The sequence below is a fragment of the Anas acuta genome, chromosome 18 (assembly GCF_963932015.1).
Source record: "Anas acuta chromosome 18, bAnaAcu1.1, whole genome shotgun sequence".
Classification (NCBI taxonomy): Eukaryota; Metazoa; Chordata; class Aves; order Anseriformes; family Anatidae; genus Anas; species Anas acuta.
Genome location: NC_088996.1, coordinates 5,762,734 through 5,789,483, shown reverse-complemented (window position 1 = coordinate 5,789,483; position 26,750 = coordinate 5,762,734). Strand labels below are relative to the sequence as shown.

The 26,750-nt window shown below is 59.3% G+C and overlaps 1 protein-coding gene across 9 annotated transcripts in view; it reads left to right on the top strand.

Annotated features, from left to right (window-relative positions):
* The window catches only part of SEPTIN9 (septin 9), a 118,848-nt gene that overhangs the window by 58,982 nt on the left and 33,116 nt on the right, over positions 1-26,750 (top strand). For 5 of the 9 annotated variants that reach the window (XM_068654973.1, XM_068654977.1, XM_068654976.1 and 2 more), the window contains one exon: positions 16,246-16,905. In XM_068654973.1, the coding sequence (XP_068511074.1) occupies positions 16,246-16,905 (660 nt within the window). Of the gene's footprint in view, positions 1-2,102; positions 2,137-3,198; positions 3,365-7,409; positions 7,720-15,008; positions 15,292-16,245; positions 16,906-26,750 lie in introns of those variants that run through there. The other 4 variants (XM_068654978.1, XM_068654975.1, XM_068654971.1 and 1 more) reach the window with 4 other exon arrangements.

Below are 26,750 nucleotides of genomic sequence, written 5' to 3'. Positions count from 1 at the left end.
CGTCCCATTGGGACCGTGCTCTCTTGCCAGGGTTGCCTGCCTGCCCAGCACCTCAGCTCAGCACAAGCTTTGGGGTGCAGGAGGTGGCTAGCAAAGCAGATGATGTGCTATTTGGCTGCTACATGTGGGCTGGATGAGGAAGTGTTTTTTTTGATCTTGCAAAGCCTCTGGCAGTGGCTAAATCAGATAAAGGTGCATGAAAGTCTCCAGGAGAGAGAAGGACAGGCTTGTGTCCCCCAGAAAGCCCGCTCCTTCCCCACGTAGCAGGCGCTGGGGTTACGCTCTGTGGGGCGAGTTGGTTTCACACCTCTCTGCTTTAAATATTTACTGTGAGAACTCTGGACATCCCCGCGATTAGTCGTGCTGCTTTTCCATCTTCCACTCCCCAGCTCAGTGCCTTAGGTGCGCATGGGTGCAATATTTACCCTCCTGGCAGCCGGTTGTAATGAAAATGAACTCTAATAGTCGGGTTATTACTTGACACTTCTTGGGGCTCTTCTCCAGGCCTGTTGGCTTGCTAAAACCTTTATTAGCAGCAGATATTAGATCCAGGGTGATTGTGGAGTGGCACAGCAAGCAAACCAAACTGCCTGAACTCTTCTGCTGGAAAGCTTTGAGCTTCCTCACTGGTGTCCTGGGAATTTTACCTCTTATTGCCTCCAGTGGGCCTCAGAAACAGTCCCCATCACCGTGCCACACGTTCCCCATGGGATATGGTGCAGAGGGTGCCACCAAGCTCCGAGCAGCAGGCCTGATGCTGAATCTTGTGAGGGTTACAGGGGAGAGACTGAACATTAAAGTGTGCTCAGTCCTTCCTAACATTGGCCCTATCTTTTTTTTTTTTTTTTTTTTTTTTTTTTTTACAGTATTGCTTTTGAGTTTGTCTTGATGAGTTCATTTTTCCCTTTTAAACTCTTTCTGGAGCCTTGTGATGAGGGTGCAGCAGGGACTGATGATCCTTAACAGCCTCCACAACAGCCCAATGTCGGTAACAGCTCCGGCCAGGGAGTCATCGACAGCTCCTAACAAAGCAGCTTTTACTCCTCTGCTAGCTCCGGCTGAATATCGACAGCGATGTTTTACTCGCTTGGAATGGACTGCGGATGTGACCTGCATGCTAGCACTTGGCAAGAGAGAAACAAACCCATTTTCGTCTGAAATTCAGTGCTGGTGATGCAGGTCAGCCAGCACAGGATCGGGTGTAAGGGGGCAACAGGCACCATCCTACGAGTAGATGTGAGCCTGGCACAGACCTGGCACAGAGAGCTGCAGACCCTACTGTGAATCCAGGCTGGTTCTTTGTCTCCTCTAGGAAATCCGGAGCAGGTGAGGGGTCCAGGCAGTGGGACTGTCAGGGAGATTTGCACCGGTGTCTTTATGGACAGCGTATCGAGCAGGGCTGTGTTTACGTTTCCGTATCTGCAACTGCACGGAGGTGCAAAGTGTGCTCCTCGCTGCACTGTTGTGGTATGGTGGTTCCTGCCATCACCAAGTATGCAAGAAATGAAAGAGCTGAGCACTTTTCTTTGCGAAAGCAGAAGAAAACCACTGCCTCTGCCTTAGAATACCATACCTCTACTTTAAAGGTGCATTCTCAAGGCTGGTTGAAGAGTTCTCATGTTTTAAAATAATGCCTTTCCGTGTATTAAAACCTCAAGCTATTACCACTATGTAAAACCTGGCCTTCTATCCTCCTATTATTATTATTATTTTTGACATGGAATTTCTTGAGTCTGGGAAATTGGCACTGTTGGTTTCATTTTCTGGTTCACATACACTATTGGAGAGCCTGTGGTGTCTGCAGACTTCTTTGGAGGTGGGAGGGCTGTAAAATTAAGAGTATGACACATGTGATGAAGCAGGCACTTTCGGCAGTGGTGTACGGTAGCAGTACCACTGCTTTGCATAGCGTTTCTTTATGGTTTGCCCCAGGTGGAGTAAAATCCAAGCCCATTAATTGTGCTTTTCCTGTTGATGTGTCTGGACGCATTTTCAGGGGTATCATCGCTTTTAAATGAGGTTACAAAAGCGTGGGGTGGGGAGGATAAAAAGAGAGGGTCAAGAGGGCAAAATGTGAATCGACGTGGGAGGGGAGAAACATCCGATGAGGAGCAGAGATGCAGAAACCCAGAGAGGGTGAGACGTGGCAAGCGGGCTGATGTGCATGGAAGGGGCTCGTGTTGGTGCCTGGAACTGCGATGTGCCTTGGTGTTTTGGGGCAGAGGGAGACGCTTTTGGTGCTGTTGGGCTCGGGGCAGGCTCCCAGCCTCCACGGTTGTGTTGGTGGTGATTTTCCAGAGCTGCGGATGCAGCCTGGGGTCTGTAGTGCCGGGTACCTGCTTCGGGTTTGAGAACAAAGAGCAGGACTGGGGGAGCTGCAGGGCTGTGGGATTGAGAAGGACTTAGGGGGTGCTTGAGAGCGTCCCTGGTGTGACCCAGCAGCTGGCATCGCTTGTGGGGGTGGCTTGGTGAGGGTGACACCGCTGGTGGCAGCCACTGCGGGCTGGGAGGGACCGCGAGAGGAGCCCTGCTTAGGGTCAGAAAAGGGGCATCTGGAGTCCTGCTTAGGGCCAGTGAAGAGACCTCTGGACTCCCCTTTACGGCCAGTGAAGGGACCTCGGGAGGAGCCCTGTTTAGGGCCAGCAAAGGGGGGTATCTGGAGTCCTGTTTAGGGCCAGTGAAGGGATCCTGGGAGGAGCCCTGCTGAGGGCCAGTGAAGGGTCCTCTAGCAGTGTCCTGTTCAGGGCCAGCAAAGGGACCTCCAGAGGCCTGTTTAGGGCCAGCAAAGGGACCTCTGGACTCCTGTTTATGGCCAGTGAAAGGACCTCAGGAGGAGCCCTGCTTCGGGCCAGCAAAGGGACCTCTGAAGCCCAGTTTAGGGCCAGCAAAGGGCCCTCCAGAGCCCTTCTCAGGACCCCCGAAGTCACCTCCAGCAGCCAAACCCCCCCCTTCACCCACCCCACCAGCACCCCCACGCCCCCCTCCCCACGGGGGCTGCGTGCGTGTGGGGCAACCCCAAGACCCCCGCCCCACTTCCCCAGCCCCCTAAGCCCCCCAAACCCGTCTCCCCCAGCCCCATTCTCTATGGGACCCCCCCCTTCGTAGACCCCCCCCTGTTTTGGGGCGGGCCGTGCTGACGGGCTGTGCGAGCAGCCAGTGGGCGGTGTGGGGCGGGCCGGGCCGGGCCGGGCCGGGCCGTGGCAGCGGGCCCGGGGCTGGGGGTGGGCAGGGGGGGGTCGGGGAAGGGGGAGGCGGCGGCTGCCGCTCGGTCTCCGCCATTCATTCGGCCGCGGGAGGCAGCGGGCAGGGATGGGAGACCCGGCCGTCAACGCCCAGCTCGAGGGCATCATCTCCGACTTTGAAGGTAAAGGAATGGGGGGGGGGGGGGTTATAGGGGAAGAAGGGGGGTTAGAGGGGGTGGAACGGGGAAAAGTTGGGGGTCAGCGGGGTTTTTGTAGGGGTTTGGACTGGTCGTGGTCGGGGGGGGACCTCCGAGACTTGCCAGTTTTGGCCGGGACTCCGCAGCCCTACAGGGAGCCTTTAGTTTTTCCCCGGACCCCACAGCCCTCCCGGGGTTCCACAGCCCTTCTGGGACCCTGCAGTTCTATTGGGGTCTTACAGCCCTACCCGGGACCCCACAGCCCTACTGGAGCCCCACAGCTGTCCCCGGGATCCTACAGCCCTATGGGGGTCCCACAACCCTACCAGGATCCCACAGCCCTCCCCAGGACCCTACAGTCCTATTGGGGTCCCACAGCCCTACCCAGGGACCCCCCAGCCATCTCCGGGACCCTACAGCTCTATCGGGGTCCCACAGCTCTATCGGGGTCCCACAGCCCTATTGGGGTCCCACAGCCCTTCCTGTCCCCATCCCACCCCCTGCAGCCCCCCGGAGCTGCCAGCTGTATGATTCCAGCTGTGCATTTCCAGCTGTGCGTGTCCAGCTGTGTGGGTCCAGCCGTGGGGCTCGGCAGGGCAGGGAAGGGGGAACGGGGACGGGCTCGTGCTCGGCTCTGCCTCGGCTCCGTGGCTTTGTCTGGAGCAGCACTGCGCCCCGCTGCCGGCTGCTAACGCAGGTCCTGCGGGACACTTCGCTTTCCTGCCTTTCCCCCTTTGCTTTTGGTGGGTTTTCAGCCGAGGACGCGTGCGTGACGCAGTGAAAAGTTTGTGGATCCCCCGGCGCTGGCCCTTCTGTCGGTTCCCTGAATTTTGGATGCAAGCTGTGCTGTGGGTACCGAGTCTGAGCTACAACAACGGCCGTAGCGGGAGCTGCCTGCGGCAGAAAGCTTTGGGTTTGTCCTGTGGCACGGCTCCAGCTGCCTGCTAGCGCTGCACCGCTCCCCGCTGGGGTATCTCCTTGCAGTCCCCGGCGAGCTGCAGGGGATGATGCCGGCAACCCGGGCGGCTGCGGCTCTTGGCCTGGGTTTTCGGGGAAGGGACGAGAAAATGGGTTTGTGGAGAGGGTGCTGCTGCCAGCCGGGGAGAGGCAGGCGAGAGGAGAGAGGGGGATTTGCCTGGAGCAGGCATCGAGGGGGTGGTTTGGGGGGAGCTCATCTTCCAGAGCGGAGTTGTGGAAAAGCAGCAGCGTCCCTGCACGCATGCACTCCCGCGTCCTGGCAGCGACCCAAGGCGAGCTCCGTGCAGCGGCTTTTAGAAAAGAAAAAAAAAAACAAAAAAGAAGTCGTAGGGATCGGGGGGCCGCGATGAAAGCTTGTCCAGGGGCTGTGTGTGTTGCCATAGGCTGAGGCAGCTTCACCGCCTCCTGCCTCGCTCCTTCTTGCCTTCCGCGGAGGAGCGAAGTGTTGTTTTTCCTGCTGGGCAGACGAGGAAGCCGAAAACCCCGCGGTTCCTCTTCCAGGTTGGGCAGGAAATGGGTGGCAGGGCTGGGGTGTCAGCGGGCTGCTCCGGGGCTCTGGGGTGCCCTCGTCCTAAAACGCAGCCCCGTCTGCCACCCCTTTGTGCCGCCCCCGGCTCTGCTGCAGCGCCGGGGTGGGGGCGGAGGGTTAGCGGGAGGCCGAGGGAAGCCACATCCTGTAGGAAGGCCGGGGCCAAGGGGAACGGGGACAGGGAGCAGCCCAAATGTCCGTGGGGTTGTTGCCCCGGGGCTCATGGGGATGGTCGTGACCCCTCTTTGGGGGCTGAGGAGCGTCCCCACGCAGGGCTCCGTGCTGCTGATGTGGTTGTAGCTGTGGTTATAGCTGTGTATATCAGGTCTCCTGCCTGCCCCTGTTGTGTTTAAATCCCCGAGGAAGGAGTAATTCCCAGCTCGGGTACGGTAAAGGCTCTGCGGGGAGCCCTGGGGCTGCTTGCTCTGAGCCAGGCGTGTTCCTTGGTGAGGCTGAGCCGTGCGCGGTGCCACTCTGTGCTGCACGGTGCCTCGTGGCAGGGAGAGGCTGAGGAAAGCTCTGTGCAGCTGCAGCCAAAAAAAGGCCTGCCCTTGCCCTTGAGCAGGGATCCGGGGACTGATTCACAGTTCAGTTCGCTCTCTGGGCTGCTCAGCAGCATCCCAAGTACAGAGCAATTAATTTCTGGCCTGTAGGGCAGTAGGGGCAGCATCCATGACTGCCATCACCCCCAGCTCTGTGGGGGATGCAGGGGCCTTTTTGGAGAAGGAAAGAGTACCAAAAACTCATAGTTTAGCAGGCTTTGTGCCTGGCGCTGCGGTGGGGATGGCCACATCCAGGCACCAGCAGCGCGCCCACCTTGTGCCGAGCCAGCAGCACCTCAGGGGAGCCCTAACCCCGCTCATTCCTCTGGCAAGGGCTTCCCCCCTTCAGCTGGGGGAGAGCAGCGTCAGGTCTGCGGTTTGCCAAGCTTTGCAGGATGTGAGTTAGAGCTTTATAGATTCTGGCAGGTCTTCGGCAGCGCCGCTGGCTCAGCCGTGGTTGTGCCAGGACTTCCCAAGCTCGCCTCTGCTGGGGCTGCAGGAACCTGCCGCAGGGGGGTCAAGCTGGGTGGTGGGACGAGGGGCAGCGTGAGCATCGTGTGAAGCCCAAACCATCCTGATCCTGCTCAGGGTGAGCCCTGCTGCAGTGTCGGTGTCCTCGGCGTTCAGCTGCAGGCCCTCGGCGTGGGACTGGAGAGAGGAGGGTGCTCCCCTCGCGGCTGGTGGTTGCTGGTGGTGATGCAGGGAGATAACTCCATGGTGCAGGCCTCCTGCTCGCTGCCACCGAGTTAAAAGCAGCGCGTGGCCTGCTGAAAGGGGGAGCAGAGACGAGCTGCTCCCTTGGGAGCGCGGCTGCAGCCGAGGCTCTGGCGTGCTGGAAGGTGCTGGTGGCACTGGCAGCGGTGACGCCGAGCGCTCTGCCAGTGCTGTGGGTTAGCGCCAGGCCCCTCGCTGATGCTGAGGCACAAAGATCCCAGGAGATGTGAGCGGTGCCGAGCGGGGCTGTCACTGCAGAAATCACAGGGCATTGTGGCGGGGTCAGAAGCCAGAGCCTGGGCTTGCAGCTCTGCTCCGGCAGAAACCTCCAGCCAGCCTTCATCCACAGCGGCTGAGCCCCTGGGGAGCTTTCCCTGCCTTACTCATTCCCCTGGCCCAACTCTTGGGAAATCTGGGACAACGTTAAGAAGCCGAACCCCCGGCTGCCGGCAAGTGATGGGCTCGCTGGTGCCCAAACCTTGGCGCTGTGGGGCTGAGGGAACGGGGCTCCCAGCCCGCCAGCACCCCTCGGTGCTGCTGGAAGGGTTTCTCATCATCACTTCTGTTTTTCTTTCTCCCCTGTCGGCACCTTCCCCTCGGGTAGGTCCCTCTCGCGCTGCTCGGTGAGCGCTAGTTGTAGGATTTCAGCCACAGGCTCTGTCTCAATGAGTTGGGCTAAGTGATGTTGTGTTTTTTGGGGTCATTCAAGACGAAAAGAGGCGGCCAGGTGGCTTGCAGAAATCACCTTTTCTATGCCTGTGAATCTCACGGGCTCGTCCTCAGGACTGTCCTGAGCAGAGATGGGGGTGCCCGGGGCTACACGTGCTGGCTCGGGGCTGGTGTCCCTGCTGCGCCCAGCGGCAGCTGCTGCCCGTGGAGGGCTCAGCCCCGTGCTAATCTTAGCAGCAGCCCGCGGAGGGATGGTGGCGGTGTTATGTGGGTGGTGTGCCTCGAATTCAATACGGGGAAAGGCCCTGTATTGACAGCGGGGCTGTCTCGCCTTTCCCTAAGTGCCTCCCTAGATCCAGGCTCCTCTGTCCCTCCGGCAGGGGTTTTGTAGGCTCAGCTCAGGGGGCCGGGCTGCGTGACTCACGGCCCTGGGTGTGCGGAGGCTCAATGCCTGGAAAAGGAAATGCAAAAAGATCTTGGAGATTACATCGAGGATCATCGCAGCCCGGAGAGTGAGGCAAAGCTCCTGGACTCCAGTTGTTGGGTTTCCTGGGCCATCCCCCCCAAAAAATTCATCCTGCAGCCGGGGCATCCGATGTTCCTTCCCACCAGGATGGTGCGGGAAGGGCTGGCAGCGCTCTCCCAGCTGGCTGATCAGTTGTGTCCTGCTCCAAGACAGCCACCGCCTCCAGCAGGTCCAGAGATGAGCTTCACAGACACTTCTGAGCCCGAGACAAAAGGACGGGCTGGTGGGGAGCTTTCTGCCAAATCTGCCCTTGTGGGGAGAGGCAGGACCTGGGGAAGGTGCCGCTGGGAAGGCGGGAGCCACGTCTCCTCCGGAGGAACTGGCCTTTCACGTGCCAAGTGGAAAAACTGCATCTGCCTGGATACAGCAGCGGAGACCTGCAGTTGTGGCTTGTTTTCTTTTTTTTTTTTTTTCCCCGTGTATATTTGGTTTCTTGGGAATAGAGAGGCTGTGAGGGAGTGGGAACGGGAAGAACAGGACGTGGATCTCTCCATCCACGTGAGCGGGGCTCTGGGGATAGCCTCTGGCCCCGGCTAGGATGTAGGATCGGCCAGAGGTTGTTGTTTATGGCCATCTTATGCAACGAGGGCTGGGCCGCGTGCCCTCGGGGACGGGCAAAGCACCGCAGCGTGGAGCAGAGCGTCCTTGGCAGGAGCTGTGTCAGCGGGGAGGGCGAGCTCTGGTGCCCGTCTGAGATCCCTCTTGGGCCCAGCGAGCACGGTGCCGCAGTAATTAGAAAGGAACCTGGCAAAGGGGCTGCAGGGAAGGGACAGAGAGTGGACGGGTCTGTGCGCCAGGGCCAGGCTGAGTGCTTTGGCTGCACGGCACAGCTGGTGCCTGGAGGGAAGTCAAGCTTTGGAGCACGTCTGCTGAGTGCTCACCGCTCTCTGGGGTCTTGGTAGCATCTTTCCCTGAGCTATCACCCAAACTGTAGTCATGCCGCCCTGCTCCTTGGTGCCTCTTGTTTATGGCAGCAGTGAGGGGAAGCGCTCCTGGAGCTCTCAGGGTCGCGCCGTTGTGCCTGAGGGGACGTGCTAGCCAGTCTCTTGGCTAACAAATGCCAGCAAACCTGCTGCTGAGCAAGTGTCCTGACACCTCCGGGTGCCCTGCGGCCCCGCTGCCTGCAGCTGGTTCCATTTCTGCTTTGCAGCCCTTCCTCGCTCAGCCCCTTTTCCCAGGAGCCAGACCCCAGACAGCAGCCACGAGAGCCTGCGCTGGGACTTGTCAGAAATCCAAAGGCAATAATGGAGGCTTCAGAGCCCATAATCACCCCAGATATTCACGTTTCTAGCTCTGATATTTGATATTTAAGGCGCTGTCGTTCTGCAGTGCCATTACACAGGCTCTTCCCCTTCCCCTTCCTCCCTCCTTGTGCTGCAGCCCCTGCAGGGCACCTCCTGGCCATCAGAGCCGGGCCGGGGAGGCAGCAGTGATGCTGAGCCCTGGTTCAGCTCCTTTGAAGCCTGCAAAGGGAGCAGATGGGTCTTAGGTTGCTTGCTGATGGGGACGTGTCTTTTTGGTGGGGGCAGCATCCATCAGGGGCCCCTTTATGGGGCAAGGCCGGGTTGCATCATCATGCCCGTTGGCACGGGGCTGGGGTTGTGTCCTGGCCACCTCTTGTTCCACATTTATAGGGTGCCCTTTGGTAATGGCACCCCTATTTTTGCTCATGGGGGCACGGCACCCACCCGCTGTGCCGCTGAGCCCTCCCTGCCCCAAAGGGCAGCGGTGGGGAGCAGCCCTGGGGCGGTGGCGTTGTGCCGCCTTGTCCTTGGCTTGTCCCAAAAAGCTGCCCCCTGATGAAGGAGGGCTCTCAGCTCCCGACGCCGTGACTCAGGCTTTTACTGTGATTGCTTCTGCGAGGCTGCTGGACGGCGCTCAGCCCTCAGGGCTCCTGGGGACACTCGGCTGGTGGCAGGGCTGGTGGCAGTGCCGCCCGTCCCTTGCGTCCCCCAGCCCAGAGGCCCCAGCGTTGGCACCCGAGTTAAGGTCACGCTGGCCTGGGGACATCTCCACGAGGTGCTGCTGCTCCTCGGGTGGCCCTGCAGCTGACAGGCACCCAGGGGTGCTCTCGGTGTCAGCAGCACCAGCACCGGGGAGTTCTCAGCTCTCATTGGGGTGAAGCTCCCTCGGATCGGTATTTCGAGGGTACCTGCTCTTGGGGTTTGGTTCCTTGGGGTCAGCGGGCAGGGAGCTGTGTCTGGAGTTACTGCCGGTGGAAGTGCCCCCCTCCTATAACCCCTTGTGCTGATTTATCCATTTCTGTAGCATTTTAACCAGCTGTGTTGCAACTCCGCCCGCCGGAGCACATTATGGAGCTGAGATGTAATCACCCGAATGATTGAATCAGCTTAATCACCCTGCGCCCCGTCCCCGGGGCTCGTCGCCCACCCGAGTCACTCCTGATGTCCCCTCTGTGTGCCTGGGGATGTGACTCAGCCCCGGCCGCATCTGGCAGCGCCTCTGACGCCACTCAGTGCTTTGGGCTCTCTCAGGCCGGCTGTAACCCTTTGCAGCACCGGTGCCCTGCAAGCCAGCGCCGAAACTGGCGGTGGTGTGGGGCTGCAGGACCATCTGCATCACAGTTCAGCCCTCTGGGCAATAATTGCAAAGCATTTGAGAAACCCCGGTGGGTCAAACCAAAGCTGCAGTCCCCTGGGAGGCAGGGAGGATTTATTTCCCTCTTCCCTCTCCCCTCCTGAAAGTGGAGTGCAGAGCGGAGGCAAAAGCTGTGCGGAGAGCCAGTAACACGATCTGTGGGGCTGGGTGCCCTGCACGGCGCGGGGTTGTGTGTGCGAAGCCCAAATATTCGTTTCATAAGGGAAGTCAAATAGCTGCTGTGATCTGGAAGCGTTTTGCTGAGGGTTAGTGGTGATATGAAACAACGTGCAATGGAGAATCGCAGCTAAAACCTCTCTAGAGCTCCCTTATAGGGACTGGAAATCTGGGATTTTGACTTAATCTGAGTGTGGATTATTTTTTTTTTTTCTATTCTTAGTTCCAACTTTGCTCTTGCGTGCTGACAAATGGCTGGGTCTGCTGCACTGCTCCCAGAGGCTGTCTGTGTAATTTGCTGCGCCAGAGTGAAATGCTGCTCGGATGGCCTCGCTGAACGGCAGAGCTCCGAGCTTGCATTTATCCCCAGATTTCCACCGTAATTCAGTTCATGTTACACTTTGCACAGCTCACGAAGCGCTGCACGGTGACAGCGTGGCGCCACTGATGTCGCCCCGTGTCAGGCCACGAAACGTGTGGGAGCTTCTCGTTGACCCTGGTTTTGGAGTCCAAGGAAGGGTTTTTGTGTTTGCACAAACCATTCACAGCAGCAGCTCTCATACAGGTGGATTTGGGGGCTCTTGGGTCCTGGCACCGCCGGGACCCCCCTGCTGCGGGGATGGGTGGGCGCGTGCCCTGCTGCAGGAGCTTTAGAGCTGGAGCACAGCATACACGTGGCCTGCAGGTAGGTGAAGAGCATCGTGTTGTTCCCATAGCCAAGGCGTCTCGCTCCTAAAGGCGTCCTGGATGCTGTGGATGCTGGCAGCTATCCATCAGCAGCTCCCTGTCAGCACCCCGGGCAGTGATTTTGGGTAAGCACCGCTAAAAACCAAACCCGGGTGTCCCCACGGTGACACAGGGAGGGTGCCGGCGGGGCCAGTCGAGTCAGGGAGCTTCCTGCTGCCGGGGGACGGGGCTCCGGGCAGCTCGGATGGCCACAAACAGCCAGGAACAGTTACTGGCATGGGGTCCGGGGGGGGCTGCTGAAAGAGGACACCTGCGGCCGCTGCCTCCCCCTTTTTCCTCCCCGGGAACAGGAGGTCGCCATCTGGTAGCAGTTTAGAGAAAGTCAGCGCTCTGAAACGAGCCCATTGTATCGTGTGAAACACCGGGGCGACTGGCTGCCCCGTTCCCATAAGGCTCTTATGTGTCTGAAAGCGCAAGGAAAGCTTTCAGTGCTTAAGCAAGCAAGCAAACGTAACCCCTGGGTTACAGAAACCACGCGAGGGGCAGAGGATGTTTAATGGGAAGCAGCTCAGCACCGCGGCACAGCCCGGGGCTCGAGTTGCAAAGCAGCTAGCGCAGGTCCGGGAGGAGCCAGCGTCCCTCGCTGTTTATTTTGGTCTCCTCCGGAGCTCTGGGCATAGAGGTTTCCTTGTGTAAAGCATCCCCTCGGCTGTTACTTGGGGTGTTGTGTTGAAAAGGAAAAGGAAAGAAAGAAGGAGCAGATGTTGCTGCGCTGACAGCCCCTTCCCACGTGCTGCCCGGGGCAGGGCGAGCCGCGGCGCCCCCGGTTCCCAGCACCCACAGGGATGCTTGGGGCCTTGGGGCAGGAGCCTCCGAGCCCTCCGTGTCCCCAGGGTGCCTTTGCCTCCATCCCAGGGCTTGGGACGTGGTGGGGGACTGGACTGCAGGGAGGGGAGCAATGAGATGCGACCCCCAGTTCAGAGGGGAGCGACGAGATGCGACCCCCAGCCCCCAGCACTGCTTGGCTGTGGCTTCTCTGGAAACTTGGCTGTTGTCGTACGTGCTTCTGGGATCTGAACCAGACCTCTGCCCCCTCTTCCCAGTTTGCAGGATCCCCCAAAGAGCAGCTTTAACCACCACTAGGACCCACTGGGGCCTGACCTTTACACAACCATGAGGGCGCAGCAGCCGCACCGTGCGAGCATCCCCAGCACGCAGCAGCCGGGGGCACGAGCATTTTGCTGCTTCTCTGGCAGTGCTCGAGCCCGGGATGAAGGCGTGTGTGTCTTGTCCCCAGCACTCGGCTGGCGGGGAGCAGCCCACGGGCATTGCAGCCACTTGGCTCAAGCCCCCTGGGTGGCAGAAGCAGGGCGGAGGGGATGGAGGCACTGGGACGGGACGTGGCCGTGCCAGGAGGGGCGCAGGGGGGAAGCGGCGTTTCCAGACCGGGGCTTGAAGCAGGGGGGAAAGCGTCGGCAGCAGAAGGAAATCGTGAAACTTGAAGTGCAGATTTGCTTTCTTCCATGTGTCAAAACATTTTTGGAGGATAAAATTACTTCCCAGAGCAGCGACGGCCCCCGCGCGCGCTGGCATTTGCTCCAGCCGGGCTGCCAAGCCGGGGGGTCGAGGCCAGGGGCTGGCAGGAGCCGCAGTTGTGTGCAGGCAGCAGGCAGCAGGTGCTGCCACGCACAGCCCCACGTGCCAGGATTAATGCGGGGGCTGCCCGGCTGTCCCTGCCTGCAGGGCTTTGGGAAGGGGCCGAGCAAGAGATCCGCAGCACAGGCACGAGGGGCCAAGGGTGGTGCTGCCCGGGTTGGGTTGGCACCAAAAGGGAGCGCTTGGGAATCTGGCTTTAGGGGATTTCCAGCTTGTTGTGCTATGGGATGGGGGCCGCTGCCTTCCCGCAGCACGGATTGAGGCAGTGGCTGCCCAAATTGGGTCGGAATCGGTTAAAAGGAAAGGCGTGTAGATGACAACCCCGCTTGGCGCTCACGCCCCGCGGCACAGGCACCTCGAGAGGAAGAGGAGGAAGGGCAGAGGAGGAAGGGCGACGCTCCGCCACCACCCCCAGCGGGAGGGATGCTGCTGCCGGGGCAGGGAAGCCCTGCTAACACCAAACAGCCCCAGGAAAACGTCACAGCGGGGATATAACCCCGCAGTGGGGCCATCCCGCTCCCTGCTCGGCCTGGGCCATCAGGGAGGTGGCCCTGGAGCCTGCAGGGACCCCGGGCACTGCCCATGGCTGCCAGCAGGGCCTCGGGCTCCTGTTGTTTTAATTAATACGCCAGCTTCCCCGCAGGAAGCCGGGGGAGGGTCCTGCGGAGCAGAGGCTGTTTGCTTTCCTTTCTTGGCTCTGGACAGGACAGGCTATTTTTAAGCTTTTCTCCTTTTTTTTTTTTTTTTTTTAATTTTTTTGGCCGTTGTTTTGCTTCCCAAGCTCTTTCTCTTTTCTGCTCGAGGATCAGGAGTGCGGTGATGCTGTACAGGGCAGCTCCGGCCGTGCTGGGGACCAGTGTCACCGGAGGTGACATCCCTGAGGACCCCACTGGAGACCCCCTCGCTGCTGCTCGTGGGCGCAGCATGGGCATGGGCAGCGATCTTTGGCTGGGTCCAGTCCTTTGTGCCCCTAATCACGGCTTTGCAGCTCTTCCTCAGACTTTGGGAACCCCCTTTGTGTCTGGGCTTTGACCTTTTCCTCATTTATTTTGCCCAGAAAGACCTGGAGAAAAGCCATTTGTGGGTGTTGTACCCAGGCCAGCCCTGAGATAAGGACAGGGGGTGGCAGCGCTCCAGGGGCCGTGCTGCGGGTGCGGGTTTGCCCCGGGCTTAGGGCGCTTGGAGAGGCTTGGGGTCAGCAGGAAGGGCTGCAGGCAGTGGTCCCTGCAGTGCCACTGTGTTCCTCACCACCAGGTCGCTGCTGCCCTCGTTTCTTTCGGCGCTGGCAAATCCCACGGGGGCTGAAGGGAGCTGGGATGATGGGAGGCTCACACCACAAACCCCGGAGGTCAGCGGGGCTCTTCGTACCCAAAACTCGCTGCCAGCTCAGGAGGAAATCCCCGAGCCGCTGGGTGCAGAGACATTTCCAGAGGGACGTTCACAAAGGGGAGAAACTCGCCAGCATTTCCTTTGCTATCAGGTTCCTTGAGAGTATTTGCTTCAGGCGTCAGCTCCTCCAGACACGTCTGTCACCAGGCTGTCAGGATGCTTTGTTGAGGGGAATAAAACGTGACCGAGTTGGCTGGCAGGAGGAGTGGCGAGCAGGTTCCAAAAGCCTGATGTGGACAAAACCCTGATCCCATCCATCAGGGAGCTGGCAGCTCGTGGCCGTGTCCTCTGCCCGTGTCCCCTTCCCCGCGTGGCTCTGCCTGGGGACAGGAGGGGCTGCTCTCGGGACGTCCCCGCTGCTCCCTTGGCTCCATGCAAAGTGCAGCCTGGGCTTCTCTGCGGTGTTTGAAACCTGGGGTTTGGGGCAGGGGGCTGAAATGTGAGTAGGGGACGTGATGGGGAGTGGGAGTGGTGATGTGTGCACTCCCGCTCGGTTTTGGAGAGCTTTGGACCCATCAGAGCAGCTCCCAGGCTGGGGCTGCTGTGAATTGGTCGCTTGTTCTTGGGTGCTGGTAACAGGGTCAGATGCAGCTCTGCCGGGCCTGCCATGCAGCCTTTTCGGGGATTCAGGAAACAGAGCAGATAAAATGGAGGAAAATGCAAGTTTCCTTGCCAGCTTCCCCGTTTCCTCCCTGCAGGTGCGGTGGCTCCGCAGGTGGCAGCCCCCGCGTGGCTCTGGCTGTGCCGTGGGGAATGGCCCCTCTCCGTGGGGCAGGACAATTCCCCATCCTCTGCTTTGCCTCCTGCCCTCTGCCCCTGGATATTTTGAGGTGCAGGGTTTGTCACTGCTATTTCCCCCCCCCCCAGGGCCCCTCCTGTCATTACTGTTTATTACTGGGGGGCACAAACGAGCAGCTCGGATGCCGTACCCAAACGGCACCGCAGGGTTTCCAGGCTTGGGCAGCCTCTCTGCACGTGGGGCAGGAGCCCGTCCCATGCACGCTGTTGCTTTCCAGCATTTCCCATGTGGGATTTTGGGCTGCAGAGGGGGGACGGAGATGTTTGCCCATGTCCGTATGTCCCTTTGTGCTTGCTGCTGGGCATGGAGGGCTCCCAGGAGCCGCGTTTGCGGGGTCACTCACACCGAGCATCCCGAGCAGGCTCCTGCCCCCAGCCAGCATGGATTTTAAAGCCTGGCGTTCGTATTTCCCAGTTCTTTGGGTATTCCCCCTAAAAGGAGAACAGCCCAAAGCCGTGCGTGTCAGCAGCTGCGATTGCGATCTGCTGGCGGAGCGGAGCCGAGCGGCTGCCACGTGGACGCTTCCCTGCCCCTGCTCGCAGCCGGCAGCCGCCTCCCATGGCCCAGCCCGGGGCTGCTCCGCGGCGCACAGACACCTCCAGGGTGCTGCAGGACAAGGGGGGACCAGGGGTGGCCAGGTGGCAAGGGGTGAGGGAAAGCCACATGCGAGGCTCTCCCCCCATCCCTGGCATCCCGGGGGATCTCAGGGTGGATTTTAAAGGCGATTTCTTTTTCTTTTAACGGCGGGTGTCTGTGCCGCCTGCTGCCAACCTGGGCATCCACATCAGGGCAGCGCGTGGCTCGGGTGGTGGTGGGAGCGGTGTCAGAGCCTGCCTGGTACTGAAAGTGGGGCTGTGCTGCCTCTGGACGTGTGAGGTGGGAAATCGGCTCTTAAATCTCACCGCTCACTGGTGTTGCATCTCTGTCTCTCTCTCTCTCTCTCTCTCTGCCTCTTAATTTCCCCGTTGGTCAAAACAGGGGTGATGCTGTTTAGATTTTGGATGTCCCTCACACCTCCCGGTTTGCCCCTTCCTGCACTGGGGGTCTCGTGCTATTGTTTGTGAAGCACTGCAGCCTTTGGCTCCGACGGTCTCTGGGGTTGTTTTTAAGGATGTGTGCTCCTGGGGCTACCACCTTTGTTTTTGTAGCTGCGTTATTTGGGTTCAGGGCTCTTCGGAGATTGTTTGCACGTTCCGGACGAGGATTTTGCTGGCAGGGGTCACCGGGAAGCCGGTGTTTATCTGCGCATCCTCTGGGCGCAAGAGGCAAAGGAAAGGGCTCAGAGCGGGGCCGCTGGGCCCGGGGCTGTGCCGTGGTGGGGAGCGGGGCTGGGTGGGCTGGGGGGCGGTGTAGGGGAGGCTGGCACTCCGGGTTATGCTTCTGGGGTTGAATTTCCTGGTCCAAGTGCCAGCTTTGTCTCTGGGTCTGGAGCTTCTCTGAAGAGGCCAAGCCTGGCCCTCACTCCCTGGAGGCAGTCAGTGGGGCGGTGAATCCTCGCATGGCAGCAATAGGGCCACGACTCTCAGACAGTTCCTGTAAGTGTCCCTTGAGGTGCACTGATGGCTGGTAACTAAATTCTGCCTTCCCCTTAATGTCTTTCAGCTCTGAAAAGATCTTTTGAGGTCGAGGAGGTAGATCAGTCTTCAAATTCCTCCACCCCACAGAGACGGACCCCGAACCCCCTCCTCAGGTCCACGGTGTCCAGCTCCACGCAGAAGTTTCAGGAACTCGGTGCCAGGAACTCGGAGCCTCCTGCCCGGCATGCAGACCCCACGGGCCAGCGATCCCCCAAGTCCTCTCTGAGGAGAGTGGAGCTCTCCGGACCCAAACTGCCCGAGCCGGTGTCCAGAAGAACAGAAATCTCCATTGACATCTCGTCCAAGCAGGTGGAGAACTCCACCTCGGCCTTGTCGAGGTTCGGCCTCAAACGAGCAGATGTGCTGGGGCACAAACCCCCGGAGCCCACCCCGCGGAGGACTGAGATCACGCTCGGCAAGCCCCAGGAGCCCGGGCTCCGCAGGGCAGAGGCGCCGGCCTCAAAGATCCCCGAGATGCCCCAGCGCCGAGCCGAGCTGGCCAACACTGCCCTGCCCGACGTGGCCACCAAGCGAGTGGAAATCCAGGTAGCCAAGGCCACAGAGCTCCCGGCCCCGCCAGCGCGGCAGGTGGAGGGGTTGGAGCCGGCCCCAGCCCCGCAGCCGCCCCAGGCAGAGCCAAAACCGCAGCCGGTGCTGGTCGAGAGCCCACCAAAGAGAGAAGAGGGTGAGTACAGCTGCGGACGGGGGTGGGAGGCAGGTTCACAGCTGCCCTCGCTCCTCGCTGTGGGTTCAACGCCTGCACAGGGTGCTGAGCCCGGGGTGCTGCTCCTCCAGCCCAGGTGGCGATGGTTTTCGGGGCTGGGCTCGGCTCTGGGCTCACACGTGTCTGAATACATGGCTGTTAGCTTGGTTTTATTTGGGCTGAAAGAGCTGTCAGTTTGAATAAGAGATGCTATCGAGCCCCGGAGAAATAAAAGGAGAGAGTGCCAAAAGCGCGCTGCTCGCAGAAAAGGGTGCTCGGGCCAGCTCTGCCCACAGAGCCAGCACCTGCGCAGCGCCCAGAGCAGCTTACTTGTCCAGGAGGAGATCTCATTTGCTGTTCTTTGTGTCTTGCAAACTGGTGATGGTTGGGATGGGGACTGAGGTGTCCTTTCGGAGGTGGCTTTGGAGGTGTCTCTGGGATGGTTTTTGTTCATCTTGTTGCTCAGGGTTGCAGGCAGAAACCTGGCCGCCGGAGCCAAAGCCTGATAACGTCAGGGACCGGAGCACCCTCGGGCTCCAGCTGAGGTCTGAGCATGACTTCAGTGGTGGCTCAGCCTGGGCCACCCTGCCAGGCGCCCTGTCCCCAGCAGCAGTGTGGATGATGCCCAGGACCTGTTTTTTTTCCCTGTGCTTGGCCTCATCCTGCTGGGTTTGGGCTGCGGGGAGCTCCCCAGGCTCAGGGCTGCAGGCAGTTGGGCGCTTTAAGAGCAGGAAACCATCTCAGCTGCTGAATGCCCCAGCTGCCCAGGGGGGAAAGGGAGGGCTCTTTGCATCAAAAAGGACTCCAGAAACCCAGGGCAGCTGCTGGGGATGAGTTTAACCAAAGATCCCAGCTGTCTGGGGTCTGCCTTACAGAGCAGGACGGCCTGGCACTGCCACAAAAGGGGCTTTCAGTCTAAATCCAGCCAAGAAGAGCCAGAAGCCAAGCTGCAGGAGCAGGAAGGGCCCTGGCTGCTTCTCCCCCCCGGTCAGCACAGGAGCCCACCCGGGGGGTGATGCTGGGCAGGGGGTGGCATCTCTCCATCTCCCCCTGCTGCTGCCAGAGGCTCAATCAGAGCTGAGCCTCGTTAAGTGGGGGGCTGAGACCGCAGTGGTGGAGATGCTTTTGCTGTCTGGATGAAGCTCCCCTTCCACTGGTGCCTCCCGTCACCGAGCTGAGGATGTGAGAGCTCTAAAAATACCCTGTAACTCTGTGTCCGGGTACGTGTGCTCTGTCCAGCCTACCCAGGCGGGCACACAGAGCCGTGCCTGTGCTCGGGGTGGAGCTGCAGAGCTGTCCAGAGCCGTGTCCCTCCTTGGGGGGGGCACCAGGCGAGGGGCCCCCTGTTTGGCTGCCGCGTGCCCCAGCGGGGCGCTGAGTGGCACAGCCCGTCCCTCGGGAAGGGGGCCTGGAAATCCTGGCCAGGGTGCCAGAGGTTGGGTAAATGCCAGGCTTAGAAACGTGTTTTCAGAGGCATGTTGGAAGATTCGCAAGTTTGGGGTTGTTACTCGAGGGCTTGTGAAGCATCGCTTCGGTGGTTTACTCGTCCAGGAGATCTCGTTTGCTGTTCTTTGTGTCTTACAAACTGGTGGTGGTTGGGAGGGGAAGGCATCGCTGGGCCCAGCAAGGTTCGTGTTTTTCATGTCAGCTTTATCCTCTATCTGTGCTGCCTGCAGATCTGCACCTGTTTGTAGTTGGGGTTGAGGCTGGTGACAGATGAGAAGTGAGCCCAGATGAGAAATGGAAGCTGCTTTGACCTGATTTGATGTGATCCTTTTTGTCCCTGCCTGTGGCTTTGCTGCCAGAGCCTCCCCTTGCCCCTCTCCCTGCTCCTGCACGCCAGGAAGGCCGAGGTGGTTCCCCCTGGGATCCTTCCTCACAGGCAGGCTCTGCAGCTTGGGTTGGTGAATCGAGGTAAATGCGGTAACGGGAACCTTCACCCAAAACAGGAGCCTGGCCGTCCTCTGCAGTGAGTTTGTCCAGCCATCAATCTGAACAAAGCACAGCTCTGCTGATCCGTGGTGGTCCGTGGGTAAAACTGGCTGCAAAGAGCCCGAGGTTCCAGCTTTTTGGAGCCTTGTCCCACCACTTCCCCCCGGTCCCTTTGGGACAGCCACGTGTGTGCCAGGGTCCCTGAAATAGCAGTGAGGTCCCCGCGCCTCTTCTTCAGCAGAGAGAGCGTGACAACTTCAGAAGAACGAAGCAGCTCAACTTTTCCACTCTTTTTTCCAGCCCTGGACCCCTACGGCGAGCCTTGTCTTCAGAACTTGCTGTTTTTCACTTGGAGGCTCCGTGAGAGTGAGCAGAGAGGGAGAGGACTTAGCTATGCGCAGCTCTCCTTGGGAAGGACGTAGCCAAAAACTGGGGACCCTGCAGCGAGCCTCGAGCCCCCAGCTCGTAGCAGGGCCTTGGGCATCTTTCCTTTGGTGCCCTTCTGTAGGGATGAGAGCAGGGCTGGAGCAAGGGGTTTGGAGAGATCCAGAGACGACGAGCACGGCTCTGCCCACAATAAAGAGGCCAGGCCTGTGTGCATAAACAGTGAGTAATCATTTCCAGCTCCCTGAGCTGCACAGCAATTCAACTGTACGGAGAGATTAAAGCTGTAGGGAAACGTTTCCTTAAAACCAGCTGACACATTTGGGCTACGTTACGGGTAGCCTTTTTTTTTTTTTTTTTCTTTCTGTTGTTATTATTTTTAACAGGAAAGTGCCTCCAGCCCAAGATCCCAAATGGGGAGGCTCTGAATGAGAAATGCAGAGAGTCCCAAATCCGCGTGCTCGGGGCAGGCGCCAGAAATGAGATAATCTGGAAAAACGGAGCCCTGCCGCGCCAGCCACTTGGAAGGAGGGCGTGCGAGGAGCCCGATGCGTGGGAGATGCTCGTGTCCCCTCGCAGGGACGCCGGCAGCCACGCGAGGCCACGTGCACGGCCGTGTGCCTGTGCGGGGAGGGCAGCGGGGGGCTGGCAGCTTTCTGGTTGCTCCTTCCCACCCTGCTCTCTTGCCCTTGGCTGTGCAGGGAACAGCTCAGCTTGTTTTGGGGTGTATTTGGGGCAGGAAAGAGGCCAGGGGATGTGGATTTGCTGGCACTCTGCTGCGCGTCCTTACCCACCGTGAGCACTGCTCCCAAACTAACAATGCGTGAGCTGCCGTCGTGTCCAGCTGTGGTCATCGGGGTGAGTGTGAGCATTTGTGTGCCCATCCCTGTGTTTCCTCTGGACGCCTTCAGGGTGACCTAGGGGGGAGCCAGGGCAGTCTCCGAGCTGCTGTTGCTGCCTCCTGCACCGTGCAAGACCTGCAGGAGATGCGGGCTGTGCCTCGGAGACAAATACAAGCAGGGAGTTCATCTGCCCCCCTGCAGGTCCCCGAGGGCCTGTAGTCAAAGCAGCGATCTCAGCAGCCGGATTCATTATGGGAAGCAGGAGGTTCCCATCGGAGATGTGACAGCTCCCCCTGCCCTGCCCTGCCCTGCCTGAGAGGGGAACGGGACGAAGCCCTGGGTGCTGAGCCGCGGGGTGCTCGTGGCCCCATGCAGTGACCTGGCAGGGCTCCTCCAAGTCTGGTTTGGGCCTGGGGATGGGATTGTGCATCGAGGACGAGGTTGTGCACTGACATCACTGCTCCCAGAAACCTGCATGGAGCGTGTAAGGCTGAGCGTGTTCATGCAGAGGTCAAAACCTCCCGGTGCAGGCAGAAGGTGACCGGCGGTACCCCAGGGGCACCAGGCCGGAGCGTTGGCCCTGCAGGCCCATGGGGTCCCGTGGGGCTCCTCACGGTGGCCTTGGAGCCTCGTGGGGCTGCAGGGCCCTTCCTGAGCTGCACCCAAGCCTGTGGGTGAGCACCACGGCCTGTGGCCACAGGGCCCGCAGCCATGGCCGGGCGTCGCGTGCAGGCCGGGGCGAGGGCCTGCTCTGTGCCTCGTCTGAAGCCTGCAGCAGTTGTGCTCCGGGACATGCTCCCCACCCTTGAGCTCCTCTGGCATCTTGAAGCTTTCTCACATTTAGGTTAATCATCCTGCAGGCTGATAAGGCAAATAAAACCCGTTATCTTGACCGAGATAAAAACAAAGGGTTTGCTTTGATCTCTTGCAGTAAGGCCCGGCCGCTCGTTTTGTGTCTTGGCCGGGGGAGGGAAGTGATGGCAATGGTGATGAACCTTCTGCCGCGAAGAAATAGTTTTCTTCTGAACTATTTCTAGAGCTCTGTCCCTGCCTGAGATGTTTCTGTTGGCCAGCAGCTGGGAGGACACCACAGGCTGGGTACGGTGCCAGCACCGTAAACCGTGACGGAGGAACCGCGTGGAGATGGGTCGGAGATAAACTTGTTTGGGGAAGATCAAACATTGTTGTGACCAAAGCAGATAACTTGACAGCTGGCCAGTCATGTTCCTTGCTCCCCCAGCAAACAAACAGCCTCACAGACGCTCTTGTCTTGTCCAAGACGTCGCGGTGGAGGCGAGGGGAGCGTGGCTATAAATGGAAGCAGCGGCTCCGCGCGGGTGGCTGCCTCTGCTCGCCTCCCAGCTGCTCGTGCAGGGGGCTTGGGCAGAGGGCTGCTGTCCTCCGGCTTAGTTCATTTTGGGGCTTTTGTTTTGTCCGTCTTCTGGACGGGTCTCAGAGCAGAAACAACCTGGATTGCTGTAGGATCACACAAACGTTCCCATCCTTGATTGTTTCTTCTTGTCTTGGCATGAAGGCAGCAGAGGACATTCGGAGAGACAAAGCCCGACGGAAGGGACTGCTCCAAAGTGTTCTACAAACAGCAGAAGTTGGCGTGTTTATGAATTTATGAAAAGCACATAATTTTAACAAACTGTGCAAGGTTGCTGTGCCAGCTCAGCTGTGCTGCCATGGGGTTCTCACTCGCTTGGCTCCTCCTTGGTTTTATTGCCTGCAGTTTGTTCGGTAGAAGCAGCAGGTCGGTCCTTGCATAGCACAGGCAATTTGTTTAATGGGGATTATAAATGGCTAAAAGCATCTTTCAACATCTTGAGCTCCAAAGATTGTTGATGCTTTAGCAAAAATGAGCATAACCTTGGATTTATGTTCTAGCTTGTCAGCCCCTGAGAGCGCATCCAGGCTGTGTGCGAGCTGTGGGGTCCTGGCAGCCCTGGCCCTTGTGAGGTCTGGAGCTGCAGGGGCTCCGTGGGGCACCTCCAGCACGGCCTCTGGCTGGTGTTCACAGGGGGCACGGAAATATTTAGTGGGAGCCGAGCACCTGCCTCCTTTTGCCTCTTTGTGAGCGAGAGAGACCTGTGCAGGAAAGGCTCCCAGTGGCTCCGTGTGTGTGTGCTGTGTGGCGTTCTCCCCATCTCAGCGGAGAGGTCTGTGCTTGAGCTGACCGCCTGTGTGTCCACCTGGGTCTCCAAAAGGCTTTTTCTCTGCTGAGTGTAAAGAGAGAGACCCCGGGCACTCAGTTCAGCTGGAGACGCATCCATTTCGGCGAGGCACATTTTCCCCTTGGCCGCTATTCCCAGAGACAGAGGTGGGTGAGGATGCTGCAGCAGGACAGACCCGTGCGAGCTGCTGGTCCTGGTTATCCGCAGTGCTTCACAGCCCCCCTGCAAAGCTGCTGCCCTTGGATCGGGTTGGTCTGCCAGCGGGTTGCTGTGGGCTGTCATTCACTTAGGTTCGGGGATCAGACTGGCTTTGATGCTTATCGACGGTACTTTAAGGTTTTATGGTGGCTCTGCCTTCTGCCCTTCCCTCCTCCCTTGCTGTGCGTGGAGCAGGACGCACGTTCCTCCCCTCCCACGTTAAAGCTCCCTTTGGGGAGCTCTCAGCCAACGGAGGTTAGATGGGAATCCCAAATGGTGCCTAGCAGAGGGCAGTGATAAAAGTTAACGATACGTAAGGTCTTTAAGGAGCTTTCTCAGTTATTAGCTCACTTCTCTTAAATTGTGGGGCTTTTTTTACTCCTTTTAACTCCAGCACGAGTGCAGCTGGGTGTATTTCATGTGTGACGGGGAGCTCTGGAGGGGCCTGCGGGTACTGCCCACCCAGCTTGGGCTGGGACCCTGCCTGCTCGCTTCCCTTGCACGTTTTGGCTCTGGATGGAGTTTGTGTTTACCCTGTGTGCCGTTCTCTCTCCAGGAGGCCGTGCTGCTTTTAACCAATGCACCAAGGTGCTGGTGTCCTCTGCAGCCTTCTGCTGGTACGTGGGAGTGCAGGATGAGTCCCCAGTTACAGCCTGCTGTGCAGCTCCTGCCGCTACGGCACGGAGGGTGCTGTGCTCCATCACACACACAACGTGTTTTGGAGGTTCACGGCCATCTGTAGCGGAAATAAATTCAGGGACTGGGAGCCTGGAAAACACTGAGAAGATGACTGAAGGTTGGGAGGCAGGAGAGCCTGGCCAGGAGCTGCTCTTGGTGTTCAGTTGCTCATCACCTCGGGTGAATCCCTCTGCCCTTCACCCCTTCCAGTTTCTGTCCTGATAATGAGCTGGTGGATGTGGCAAGAGGTCTGGGGTTTGGTCCTTGCATGGACTGCTTGCTCCATCCAGGAGGGGTCCTGCAGCTGGCCTGGGGGAGAGGGAGGATGTCCGCCTGTTTCTGCATCAAGCTCTCTCCAGGCTGCTCCGCCCTTCTGTCTGCTTTTTCCTAAATTTGAAAATCAGCGGATGGTCTCCAGAAACCCATGTGTTTAGTGATCTGTTTGCCTTTCTCTCTTGGATTTTCTTGGGCGGTTAGATGACAAGGGGCAGTTCGGGGCTGCAGTGAAGTCATTTACGGGTCGTGCAGCCCAGCCATGGTGGCCGGCCACACACAAAGGGAGGAGGGCGGTGGGTGCGATGTGTGGTGCTGGGGGGCGAGGGCACCCTGCATGTCCCCAGAGCCCCTGGCTGGTGTCCTCCTGTGCTCTGGAGGCCCGTGGTTCACTGGGGATAGCAGCAGAGGGATGGAGAGCATGGTGAGCTCTCAAACTTGCAGCGAGAAGCTTGGAAAGGGAACCCGAGGGCACCCAAAAGGCTGCAAACCCAGAGCAGGAGAAGGACGTAGGTTGGAGAGGAAAAAGGGATTGGGAAGGTAACCTCTGGATGCGTGTGAATGGGAGGGAGCAAGGGATGGATGGATGGATGCATGGATGGACGGATGGATGGATGGATGCTGCCTCCTGGTTTATGGGCGATGGAGGCTGCTGACGCTGGGAGGGGTGGAGCAGGCACGGGCGGGGAGTTTGGGATGCTCTCTGCCTCGTGTCCTCCCTGTTTCCATCTTGTGCAGATAGGAAGGAGAATGGAGATTACCTTGGAGTTGTCCAGATTTGTCCTGGGAAAAGAAGGAGTAGATGTGAGCAGCGTTTCTGATAAAACTGAATTGTTTAGACAAACTCTGGCTGAACTCACTTCCTCCTGCAGCCCAACGCGCTGATAAATGGGGGGGGGGGAAGCGGGAGGCTGAGTTCACTGGCTGCTGAGCCCTTCCCTGGGGTCGTGCCACCCCTGAGCTCCCCCATCTGCCCCTTGTTGTGGCCTCGGAGGAGATGAGAGGACGCCCATGATGGGCTGGGGGCACCTGGCTGGGATGAGGCCGTGGTGGTGCCAGTGCCCTGCCTGGCCCCTGCTGTCTCCAGGGATTGTTTTATGGGGGAGCGGGGACGAAATCTGAGTTCCTGCCGTCCCTCGGGGACACCGTCCTCCCTGCCCTACTTCGAGTAGCACACAGAAGTTTCCTTACAGCTCGGGAGCGCGCGCCCCGAGGTTGGGAGGTGAAGGGTTCCTGCCCGGCCCCGAAGGAGCTCTGGGATTTCCTCTCTGCTCCCTGGCTTCGTTTCCTGGGCAGAAAAAGCCTCACAAAGGATGAGCTCGGTGAATCAGATGCCTCTCTGTGGACCCTGGGAGCCTTTGTCCCCCGGCAGCAAGGTGGTGCCCCTGTGTGTCACCCGGGGAAGGAGCACGGGGAGGTGATGGGAGCAGTGCAGGCGTCCGCCTGTGCCCCAAAACTGCTCTGCAGAGCCCTGGGGGAGCAGGAATCATTGCTCTGGCCTCATCTCAGCCTCTTGAGTGGTTTGTGGGGTGGTCGCTAGAACAGGGAGCAAGCTGAGGCCGTCTCATTTTTAGACACGCAAAGTTGGGTTTTTCTCTCTTATTGCCTGCTCTGGGGAAGCAGGGACTGGACGGGTTGCACGGATTTTCCCTAGGAGAGCCCCTCCTCTGCTCTCACAGCCCCAGCTGCCAGGCTTGCTTCCCCAAACGATTTGCAGAGGCGCAAATATTGGAAGGGCAAAGCGGTGCCTGCAGGAAATGGCTGAAGCTTCCTGCTGCCGTGGTGTCAGCGCGGCTCCGGAGCGATCCTGGGCGTCCCGCACCCGGCAAGGAGCTTGGGGTGAGCCAGGGCAGCCTGAAAAATGGGCAAACGGTCCCCTGCTGCTCTGGGCTCGGGGTTTGGGCTTTGTGGGGAGATGGGGGCAGCGTGGCAGCGGGAGGGCTTTTTGCATCCGGAAAATGAGGGAGGTTGGGTCAGGGTGGAGGCGGTGCATGGAGAGGCGCTGAGTTTTGGTGCGGCGTTCGCTGCGGTTTTATCTGCCACCGAGAGGGCCCCTGCCATCCCCAAGTGACGGGGGAAAGTCTGGAAGAGAGGAATGACGAGGATCTGAGTCAGCCTCGCGCGGTTGGGGCCAGGAGCGGGACCTCCTGCATCTGTCAGCAGGAACAATGCTGAATGACGGCCTGAGGCAGGGCCAGAAAACTGTCTCCCAAAGCAGTTTTGCACTTCGTGCTGGCTGAGCACCATCTACCTGGCCAGGCAGGGAATAGCAGCTCCCTGCCTGTCCGTGCCGGACGGGGATGCACAGAAATGGAAGAGAAACGGGAGGTTTGGGGAGCTTTGGGGAAGGTTGTGTGCCTCCAGATATGACTCAGCTCACAGGGGATTGCCGCACCGCTAAGGAAGGCTGCTCCAAACCCCAGCTTGTTGGTTGGAGCATGGAAATGTAGGTAATTTTAATCAAATTTAATCAAATTGCAATTGGGAGGCTGAAAAGGACCTAAGTAATGTGGGTGGGAACCCACAGTTAAAGAAGAGCACTGAGATGGGAGCTGGAACCCCAACGCCTCTGAGGCTGTGCCCTACAGCAACTCTGATCTCACTCGTGCTGCCTTTCCCCTGGTACTCACTGATAATCCCCAAAATTGCCCATAATGGAAGACAAACGAAAGCTGTTGTGTCTGCGCTGGGACGTCTCGTTCCGGTGGCAGGAGCCGAAGCAGCGCCTGCGGTGCCCTGCTGGGTGGGTGCACGGAGCCATGCACAGAGCGGCCTCCTTTGGGGGTTTTGTCCTCAGTCCCTTCTTTCCCCGTGCGGGATGGTTTCAGGGGGTGTGGGGGAAGAGCTGTCCCCGTTCCCTGTACGTGGTGCAAGGAGCAGGAGGGCAGCCACATGCCAGGGGCTGGGAGGGCTTTGCTGTCCCCGGGTGGAAGGCAGCAGCTGCCCTGCTCGCCCGTCTCAGAGCAAAACCTCGAGGAAGAAGTCGGTGAAGCAATTCCCCACGTGGGTTCCTGGGGCCGTGGGCATCCTCAGGGAATTCAGCAAGAGAGGAAATGTCCTTCTTGGGGCCGCTGAGGCATTTCGAGCCTTGCTGCTTTCTGCTGAGCAGCTGTGGCGAAGCCGTGGCTCTGCGGGAAGGGGGAATTTTGTGCGAATCGCCGGGCGGCTGATTTATTTCTCTTCTTTCTGGCTGACCTCCGGGGTCCCCTCCGAGCCCTTCCGCGGGCCAATTCGACCTGGTGTGGGACGTACCCCCCTTCCCACGGCTCTGCGGGGACGGGAGAGCCGGGCTGTGGTGCTGGGGGAACCAGCTGGGAAGGGTTTGGGAAGGGCTCGGCCAAAC